Below are 9,731 nucleotides of genomic sequence, written 5' to 3'. Positions count from 1 at the left end.
GTGCCGTGCTGTGCCATGCTGTGCCGTGCCGCCCACGTAGGGTGGACCAGCCGTGCCCACGGGGGTGGTGGGGCCACCCCACCTGCGGCCCCTGCAGCTGCGACGTTGCCAAGGGCTTCGACCCCGACTGCAACAAGACGACGGGCGAGTGCCGCTGCAAGGTGAGTGCCGGTGCCCCTCGCCTGGCCCCGCACCCCTCTGCCTGCTGCAGCCCCACCGAGCCCCCTTGTGCCCCCCCGTCCCCAGGAGAACCACTACCGGCCGGCGGGCAGCGACGCCTGCCTGCTCTGCGACTGCTACCCCACCGGCTCCCTGTCCCGCCTCTGCGACGCCACCAGCGGGCAGTGCCCCTGCAAGGCCGGCGTCATCGGGCGCCACTGCGACCGCTGCGACAACCCCTTCGCCGAGGTGACGGCCAGCGGCTGTGAAGGTGGGTGCTGGCACCTGGGTGCCACCGTCCCCAGTGGCGCCCGGCGCTGACGCCCGGCCCCTTTGGCTTTTGCAGTCAACTACGACAGCTGTCCCCGTGCCATCGAGGCCAGCATTTGGTGGCCACGGACGCGCTTCGGGCTGCCCGCTGCTGCCCCGTGCCCCAAGGGCTCCATCGGTAAGGGGGGGACATGGGGACAGGGCTGCCCCGTGCCACCCCGTGCCCCAGGTTCTCCGTGGGTACAAGGGGGACATGGGGACAGGACTGCCCACTGCTGTCCCATAGGCCCCATTGGTATGGGGGGGACACAGGGACAGGGCTGCCCAGTGCCACCCGTGCCCAGAGTGCTCCAAGGGAGCAGGGGGGAACATGGGGACAGAGCCGCCCGCTGCCATCCCATGCCCTGATGCCAACCCGTGCCCAAAGGTCCCCACGGGTACAGGGGATATGGGGACGTGCCGGTGTCCCTGTGGTGTCCCCGCTGACCACATCCCCCGCAGGCACGGCGGTGCGTCACTGCGACGAGCACAAGGGCTGGCTGCCCCCCAACCTCTTCAACTGCACTTCGCTGGCCTTCGCCGCCCTCAAGGGCTTCGTAAGCGTCCCCAGCCGGGTCTGGGAGAGGGTGGGGGGACAGGGAGTGGGGCGGGGGGTGGCAGCGGGGGCTGAGGACGGTGATGCCGGCAGGCGGAGCGGCTGGTGCGCAACGAGTCGGTGCTGGACACGGCGCAGTCGCAGCGGGTGGCCCTGCAGCTGCACAACGCCACGCGCCACACGGCCGCCTACTTCGGCAGCGACGTGCGCCTGGCGTACCGGCTGGCCGCGCGCCTGCTGCAGCACGAGAGCGCCCAGCGCGGCTTCCGGCTGGCCGCCACGCAGGACGTCCACTTCACCGAGGTACGGGGGGGACCCCGCCGCGCCCCCGGCCCTGGGGAGGTGGGCTGGGACGGGGGACGGGGGGGACAGGGCACACACTTGGGTCCCCTCGCTGGAGAGGGGCACGCGGTGGGACCAGCCGGCTGGCAGGTGCACTGGGACCAGCTGGCAGCGCCAGGGCACCTCCTCCTCGCCCTGCGCCCCAGGGGACAAGGAGCGGGGCTGGGGCCCTGAGGCCAGGGTGATGGGGAGGGAAAACCCACACCCAGATGCCGGGGTGACGGGCACCACAGCCGCGGGCACTGCGAGGCGCTGTCCCAGCCCTGCCCGTCCCCCAGAACCTGCTGCGGGTGGGCAGCGCCCTGCTGGACGCCAGCAACAAGAGGCACTGGGAGCTGATCCAGCAGACGGAGGGCGGCACGGCCTGGCTGCTGAAGCACTTCGAGGACTACGCCAGCGCCCTGGCGCAGAACATGCGCCAGACCTACCTCAGCCCCTTCACCATCGTCACCCCCAACATCGGTGAGGGCACAGAGCTGGGGACGGGGATGGGTGCGTGCCCACGGGTGGGTGGGTGGTGGTGGTGGGTGCCCAGGGACACGTGCACACCTGGGGACATGGGCACGTGTGTGCCCAGGGCTGTGGGTCCCCGGGGACACTTGTTCCCCTGGGAACGTGGGCATGTGTGTGCCCTGGGGCTGTGAACCCCCTGTGCCCAAGCATGGGGACATGTGTGCACCCAGGGACACGCGTGTGCCCCAGGACATGGCCATGCGCACACCTGTGGACACGAGCATTGTGTTCCCGTTACGTGTGCCCGGGGGGCTGGTGTGTGCCTGGGGACATAGCCAGGGACATAGATGTGTGCACACCTGGGGACATGAGCACCGTGTGTCCCCACCACGTGTGCCCAGGGGACACGTAACATTGCGGGGTTCTGCACACGTGGGCACTGGGTGCCAGGGGCTGCGGGTGCCGGTGCGGGGCTGGCGGTGACGCCCGGTGCCGCAGTGGTGTCGGTGGTGCGGCTGGACAAGGGCAGCTTCGCGGGCGCCCGGCTGCCACGCTACGAGGCGCTGCGGGGGGAGAAGCCCCCCGACCTGGAGACCACCGTCATCCTGCCCGAGAGTGTCTTCCGGCCCCCCGAGGGCAGGCGTGAGTCCTGGGGGGCGTTGGGAATGGGGGGGCGGCACAGGCTGGGGGAAACCCCACAGCCATGGGGTGGGCAGGGCCATGGGGGACCCCTGCACATCCGTGGGGATGGGAGGGTTGGGGACCCCGGTGTGGCCATGGGGCTGGCAGGGTTGAGGGTCTTCAGTATAGGGCTGCCAGGGCGCCAGGCTCCCACCATCCCCTGCCCGCCCACCCCAGACCACCCCACGGGGCACGGGAAGCCACCGCCAAGCCCGGGAGGACAGGAGGAGGAGGAGGAGGAGGAGGAGGAGGAGGAAGAGGCTGCAGAAGACGAAGAGGAGGAGGAGGAGGTGACCTTGGTGACCCGGCACAAGCGGCACCCGGAGCTGAGCGAGGGCCAGGCCATCGCCAGCGTCATCATCTACCGCACCCTGGCCGGGCTCCTGCCCGAGCAGTACGACACCGACAAGCGCAGCCTCAGGTGCCACGGCCGTGGGGCCCTGGGGGCCACCAAGGGCATTGGGGGGGGTCTGGGACATGGGGAGCAAGGGGGGGGGGGGGGCTGTGGGGTACCAAGCATCGGTGCACAGGGTGTCCACAGGGTGCTAGGGCAGCTGGGGGGTGCTGGGACACGGGGCAGCCCCCAGGGGACACACACAGGGTGCCCGAGTGTCCCCAGGGAGGGGCTGGACGGGGTGCCCGTGGCTGCTGGATGGACGCGTGGGGTTGTGGGGTGGGTACCCACGGCCCTGACCCCGCTGCGCCCCAGGGTGCCCAAGCGGCCCATCATCAACACGCCGGTGGTGAGCATCAGCGTGCACGCGGCGGCAGGGCGGGCGCCGCGGGCGCTGGAGAAGCCGATCACGCTGCAGTTCCGCCTGCTGGAGACCCAGGAGCGCTCCAAGCCCATCTGCGTCTTCTGGAACCACTCGCTGCTGTGAGCTGGGGACGGGGACAGGGGGACACGGGGCCGGGATGGGGACACGGGGTGGGCACCGCGGGGAGGGGACGGCGCTGTCCGTGGGGTGACAGGAGGGTGGCGAGGGGCTGGGGCTGCGCTGTGCGGCCCGTGGGTGGCACGGGGACAGGGCTCGGGGGGTGGCAGCCCCGGTGCCAATGGTGCGGGTGGGTGGCGTGGGGACGGAGCTGCGGGGTGGCTGCCCCGAGCCTGGGGACACGAGTGGCTGGCAGGGGCACGGCGAGGCGGGGCATCCCCAGCACGGGGCGTCCCCGTCCCCGTGCCGGGCCCCACGCTGCTGGGCGCGCAGGGCGGGCGGCGCGGGCGGCTGGTCGGCGCGGGGCTGCGAGGTGGTGTTCCGGAACCAGAGCCACGTCAGCTGCCAGTGCAACCACATGACGAGCTTCGCCGTGCTCATGGACATCTCCCGGAGAGAGGTGCGGGGGGCGGGGCTTGAGCGAGGGGGAGGGGCCATGGGGAGTGGGCGGGGCTTGAGGGGTGGGCGGGGCCACGCGCCTGGGGGCTCTGGGGTGTGAGGAGAGGAAGGCGGGGTTGGGAAGTGGGTGGGGCTCCCCGGGGGGTGGGGCCCACAAGTAGGTGGGGCTTTGTATAGGGGGCGTGGCCCAAAGTGGGTGGGGGCTTCCTGCAGGGGTGGGGTCAGGAAGTGGGCGGGGCTCCCCATAGGGGCGGAGCCTATAAATGGGCAGGGCTTTATATAAGGGGTGTGGCCCAAAGTGGGTGGGGCTCCCCATAGGGGTGGGGTCCAGAAGAGGGCAGGGCTCCCCATAGGGTGGGACTGGACAGGGGGCGGGGCTCCACATAGGGGCGGGGCCAGATGTGGGCGTGGCTTCACATAGAGGCAGTGCTGCGCAGGGGGCGGATCCCTGAAGTGGGCGGGGCTTCATGTAGGGGGTGGGGCTCAGAGGTGGGCATGGTTCCCCAGAGGGGTGGGGGTGCAGAACTGGGCGGGGCTGTGGAGGCGGAGCTCCCGACGGGTGGGGGGCGTGGCCCGCCGTAGGTGTGGCTGAAGGGGCGTGTCCGGGGGCGTGTCCCGACCCCCCTCCCTCCCCCCCCGGTGCACCAGAACGGGGAGATCCTGCCGCTGGCGGCGCTGACCTACGCCTCGCTGGGGGTGGCGCTGGCGGGGCTGCTGCTGGCCGTGCTGGTGCTGGGCGCCCTGCGGGGGCTGCGCTCCAACCGGCACAGCATCCGGCGGCACGGCGCCACCGCCCTGCTGCTGGCACAGCTCGTCTTCCTGCTGGGCATCAACCAGGCCGACCTGCCGGTGCGGGGGCGGGGACACGGGGGGGGGCGGGGCTGAAAGGGGGCGGGGCTGCAAGGGGTGGGTCCGTCTGGGGGCGGAGCTACGCTGGGCTGGGCTGTGGGGGCGGGGCTAAGCAGTGGGCGGGGAGGTGGGGCGGGGCGGCAGGTGGCACTGATGGGGATGGAATGGTGAGGGGCGGGGCTAAAGGGGGCGGGGCTGCATCGGGGTGGAGATAAAGGGGGCGGGGCTCAATCGGGGGCGGGGCCATGGGCCTGGGCTGCTGGGGAAGGGATTGTGGAAGGGACGGGGCCAACCAGGGGGCGGGGCTATGGGGCTGGGCTAACCAAGGGGCGTGGACAACGAAGGGGCGGTGCTAGCTGATGGGCGTGGCCAACCAGGGGCGGGGTTAACTAGGCCTACAACTGCAGTGGGCGGGGCTACCTGGCGGGTGCAGCTCTGGGGGGCGTGGCTTGTGGGGGTGTGGCCGCGGTGGGCGGGGCGTTGCGGCGGGCGGGGCTCCGGGAGGCCGCCCCCCCCCCGGGGGGAGCGTCTCCACGCGGCGCCGTCAGTGACGGTGGGGGCGCGGCGCAGCTGGCGTGCACGGTGGTGGCCATCCTGCTGCAGTTCCTGCACCTGAGCGCCGTGGGCTGGGCGCTGCTGGAGGCGCTGCACCTCTACCGGCGCCGCAGCGAGCCGCGGCACGTCGACCGCGGGCCCATGCGCTTCTACCACGTGCTGGGCTGGGGGCTGCCCGCCTTCATCACCGGTGAGGGCCCCGCCCGGCGCCGCCCCCCGTGCCTGGCCCCACCCCCAAAGAGCATAGGCCCACCCCCAGCATCTTGGCCACGCCCCTAAGAGCATAGCTCCTCCCCCAGGGTCTTAGCCCCGCCTGAATGCTGTAGCCGCCCCTCCACAAGGGCCTGACCGCCTCTTAGCTCCACCCCTAAGAGCATGGCCCCTCCCCCAGGCAGCACAGCCCCACCCCCAAGTGCATAGCCCCGCCTCCCCCAGCATGGCCCCGCCCCCAGCACCTTCCATCTCAAAGATCCAGCCCCACCCACGAGGCTTTAGCTCCGCCCCTTAGTGCATGGCCCCGCCCCTTCTGACACATCCGGGCCCCGAGAGCACCACCCCCCTGAGGCATGGCCCCGCCCCCTTGCATGACCCCGCCCCCACGTGCATACGCCCCGCCCCCACACATATAAGCCCCGCCCCATGCACATTACCCCGCCCCCAAGAGCACAGCCACCTTCCAGTCCCATGCCCTTTCCCCCGCCCCGCCCCCGATAAGACCCCACCCCCTTGAGGCCCCGCCCCCTTGAGGCCCCGCCCCCTTGAGGCCCCGCCCCCTTGAGGCCCCGCCCCGACGCGTGGCTGCGCAGGGCTGGCGGTGGGGCTGGACCCCGAGGGCTACGGCAACCCCGACTTCTGCTGGCTCTCCATCCACGACAGCCTGGTCTGGAGCCTGGCGGGGCCCAGCGCCTGCGCCGTGGCGGTGCGTAGGGGACCCAGGGGACCCGGGGGACCCCGTGGGACCCCCGCTCACCTCCCCGCTCGCCCCCTGCCCCGCAGGTCGGAGTCTTCTTCCTCGTGCTGGCGGCCAGGGCCTCCTGCGCCGCCCCCCAGGGCTTCGAGAAGAAGGGCACGGGGTGAGTCGCCGGGGGTGGGGGCACGGGGCGATGGGCACCCATGGGTGCCAGGGGTGTGGGAAGGGCAGGGAGCACCCGTGGGTGGTAGGGGCACAGAAAGGATAGCGCACGTTGGTGCCGGGAGCAGGGCACAGGGCGGCGTGGGTGCCCGGAAGGAGAGGGGCACCCATGGGTGGCAGGACGTGAAGGGCAGGGAGACTCAGAGGTGCTGGGAGAAGGTGAAGGACGGGGGCGCCCGTGGGAACACAGAAAGGCACCGAGGGCACCCGTGGGTGGCAGGGGCACGGGAAGGTATTCACAGATACCCGAAGGACATGAAGGACAGGGAGCACCCGTGGGTGGCATGGACACAGAGAGCACAGAGCACCCATGGGTGCCGGGGCACACGAAGGACAGGGGCTGCCCACAGGTGGCAGCAGCACAGGGTGCCCATGGGCGGCCCCACACAGTGTCCCCGCGGCGGGGGTCCCGGGGGGTCCTGCCCCACGGCACGGGGGGTGCTGACACGGTCCCCCCCCAGCTCCGGGCTGCAGACGGCGCTGGTGGTGCTGGTGCTGCCCAGCCTGGCCTGGCTGCTGGCCCTGCTCGCCGTCAACAGCGACGCCATCCTCTTCCACTACCTCTTCGCCATCTCCAACTGCCTCCAGGTACCCCAGCCCCCCCCCCCGTGCCCCCACCCCACGCACAGCGCCCCGAGGTCTCTGCACCGCCCCGCTCCAGCTCCTCTCCCCCTGCAGCTGCTGGGGGCACCCATGGGGGCACAGGGGTGGGGGAGGGGAGGGGGAGCACCCGGTGTGGGGAGACCCTCACCTGCTTTGGGGAGCCAATGGGGGGCACCTGCAGGGGGCCCCTTGCCCAGCCAGGTGCCGATGGCCCCCAGGTGTGCCGGAGGGGGCTCCCTCCATGCCCCCCACCCACACACCCCCCCCCTCCTCCACCCCAGGGCCCCCTCATCTTCCTCTTCTGCGTGGTGCTGAGCAGGGAGGTGCGGCAGAACCTGCGCTCCAGCTGCGCCCGTGCCCGCGGCCCCGACCCCGCGCTGGCCACCAAGTCCACCCTGACCACCGTGAGTATGGGGGGGGACACACAAGGGGTGGGGGTGCCACCACAGCCACGACCTCCCCGTCCCCTTGCAGGCGTACAGCTGTGACACCACCTACGTGGCCGGCCGGCTCTACCAGGCGCCCTTCGGGGACTCCACGGGGTCCCTGCACAGCGTGGCCAAGAGCCAGCACAGCTACATCCCCTTCGTGCGCAGGTACGGGGCGGGGGGGTCGTGCTGGGAGGGGGGGGTGGGACACAACACATTCATTGGGACACTCCTGTCACCGCTGTCTTGCAGGGAGGACGCGGGGCTGAGCGGTGGCCGCGTGCAGCCGGCGCTGGCCGAGCCGGGCGGGCTCCTCCTGGACGCCGCGGAGCAGCAGCAGCACGGTCGGTGCGCCGAGCTCGCCCGTCCTCAGCCCGCTGGGAGCACGGGGTGGGGGCACCCGTTGATTTCTGTGTCCCCCCCCCAACTCACAGAGCATGACACCGATTCCGACAGCGACCTGTCGCTGGAGGATGACCCCAGCGGCTCCTACGGCTCCACGCACTCCTCCGACAGCGAGGACGAGGCCGCTGGTGCCGGCTGGGACGCGCTGCTGCGCCCCGAGCAGCCGCCTGCGCCCACGGGTAAATCCCACAACGGGGGTCTGGGGGGGGTCTCAGGTCCTGGGGGTGCCCCCCGGCTCAGCGCCCCCGTCCCCACCTGCAGGTGACAGCCCGGTGGCCCTGGCACGGCCGTACTGGCCCGGGGAGTTTGTGACGACGGCCAGCGAGAGCGACGGGCACGGCGGCTCGGAGACGCTGCGGGTGGAGCCGGCGGCGGGGGGCGAGGCGCCCCCCAGGCCCCCCCTGCCGCTGCCTCACCCCCACAAAGGTACCGGGCGGCCGCCCCCACGGGGGGGGGGGGGGGGGGGGGGGGTGCCCCGGGGCAGCACTTGCGGTGACGGCCGCGTCCCCGCAGGCATCCTGAAGAAGAAGAGCTTGCCCCCCATCAGCGAGCGCAGCGGCGCCCCGCGCCCCGGGCAGCCCGCGCCCCCCCCGCCGCCCCCCACCGGCACCGCCGCCTCCTCGGGCAGCGACGGCAGCCGCGGGGGGGGCCCTGGGGTGCCCCGGCCCCGCCAGAGCCTGCAGGAGCAGCTCAGCGGTGCGGCGCCCATCGCCATGAGCATCCGGGCGGGCACCGTGGACGAGGACTCCTCCGGCTCCGAGTGAGTGCCGGGCACGGGGTGCCCCTCGGGTGCTGGGGTGCCCGTTGGGTGCCTGTTGGGTGCCCGTTGGGTGCCCGTTGGGTGCCAGGGTGGCCACTGGGTGCCAGGAGAGTGCCAGGGTTCCCCCTGGGTGCCGCTCGGGTGCAAGGGTGGCCGTTGGGTGCCGGATGGGTGCGGGAGGGGCAGCTGGGTGAAGGGGTGCCCATCGGGTGCCAAAGAGGTGCCATGGGGCCTGCTGGGTGCCCGTTGGGTGCAGGGGTGGCCACTGGGTGCCCCTGGGTGCCAGTTGGGTGCCCACAGGGTGTGAGGGTGCTCAGTGGGTGCCGCGGTGTCCCTTGGGTGCCCAGGGGCCTTTTGGGTGTCCACGGAGTGGGGGCACCTGCGCTGGCCCCAGGCTTGGTGCTGGCCCTGTCCCCGCGGGTGGCAGCGGGGGGGGGGGGGGGCCCCCCAACCCCCCCCTCCTCTCCCCCCCCCCCCCCCCCCACCCGCCCAGATTTCTGTTTTTTAATTTTCTCCATTAACATGTGGGGGCTGGAGGGGGGGAGAGGAGGTGCTCCTGCACCCCCCCCCTTCCACCCTCTCCATCCCTTGTCTGTCGGGGCGAGCGCCGGGTGCTGCGGGCGCGGCGGGCACCCCCGCTCCCGGCCCCCCCGTGATCATGCATCTGTCTGTCTCGTTTTTATCCCCCCCCCCCGTGCCCCCCCCCCCCCCGGCCGCGCCGCCGCCCCCACCAACCGACGGCGCGCCGGTCACCACCCCTGCTCCAGGGACACCGGGGGGGTGGCACTGGGAGGGGGGGGGCATGGGGTTGCACCCCCCCATTGCACTTTGGACCCTGCCCCACGCCCGGCAGGGGTTTGCCCCCCCACACACACCCCGGGGACCCATGGGGCAGCTCCGCCGGCATGGGGTGCCCCCCCCCGGTGCCATGGGGCACCCCCAGGAATTGTCCACTGATGCCCGATGGAGGGTTTTATTTAAAAAAATCATGAAAAATACAAAAAAAAAAGGATATACGGGGGCCCCTCACCGTGCCAACCCCCCCCAGGAGGGGGGTGGGGGGGGCACATGGCCGGGGCCATGCAGTCACCCCTTCCTCGGCTGTGCTGGGGCACGGGGGGCAGGTCGGGGGGGGGGGGCAGGTGTCTTGCCACCTCCCCCCCCC

The 9,731-nt window shown here is 72.3% G+C and overlaps 1 protein-coding gene across 1 annotated transcript; it reads left to right on the top strand.

The window, feature by feature from the left end:
• Positions 1 to 2: 2 nt before the first annotated feature.
• Positions 3 to 9,575, top strand: LOC118178653 (cadherin EGF LAG seven-pass G-type receptor 2-like; the record flags this gene model as incomplete). The annotated part of the gene is made up of 22 exons (XM_035347376.1): positions 3 to 161; positions 247 to 430; positions 506 to 607; positions 931 to 1,025; positions 1,118 to 1,327; positions 1,645 to 1,828; positions 2,318 to 2,461; positions 2,678 to 2,921; positions 3,210 to 3,377; positions 3,709 to 3,835; positions 4,483 to 4,683; positions 5,254 to 5,428; positions 6,045 to 6,157; positions 6,235 to 6,311; positions 6,832 to 6,958; positions 7,255 to 7,377; positions 7,448 to 7,569; positions 7,654 to 7,741; positions 7,835 to 7,985; positions 8,068 to 8,232; positions 8,320 to 8,569; positions 9,283 to 9,575. Coding segments are annotated over 22 exons (3,450 nt in total), but the record flags the coding sequence as incomplete, so codon positions are not given.
• Between the last annotated feature and the right edge of the window lie 156 nt (positions 9,576 to 9,731).

This window comes from Oxyura jamaicensis, chromosome 26 (genome assembly GCF_011077185.1).
Source record: "Oxyura jamaicensis isolate SHBP4307 breed ruddy duck chromosome 26, BPBGC_Ojam_1.0, whole genome shotgun sequence".
Classification (NCBI taxonomy): Eukaryota; Metazoa; Chordata; class Aves; order Anseriformes; family Anatidae; genus Oxyura; species Oxyura jamaicensis.
Note: the sequence above shows the minus strand (reverse complement) of the source record. Positions and strands in the feature narration are given on the sequence as shown.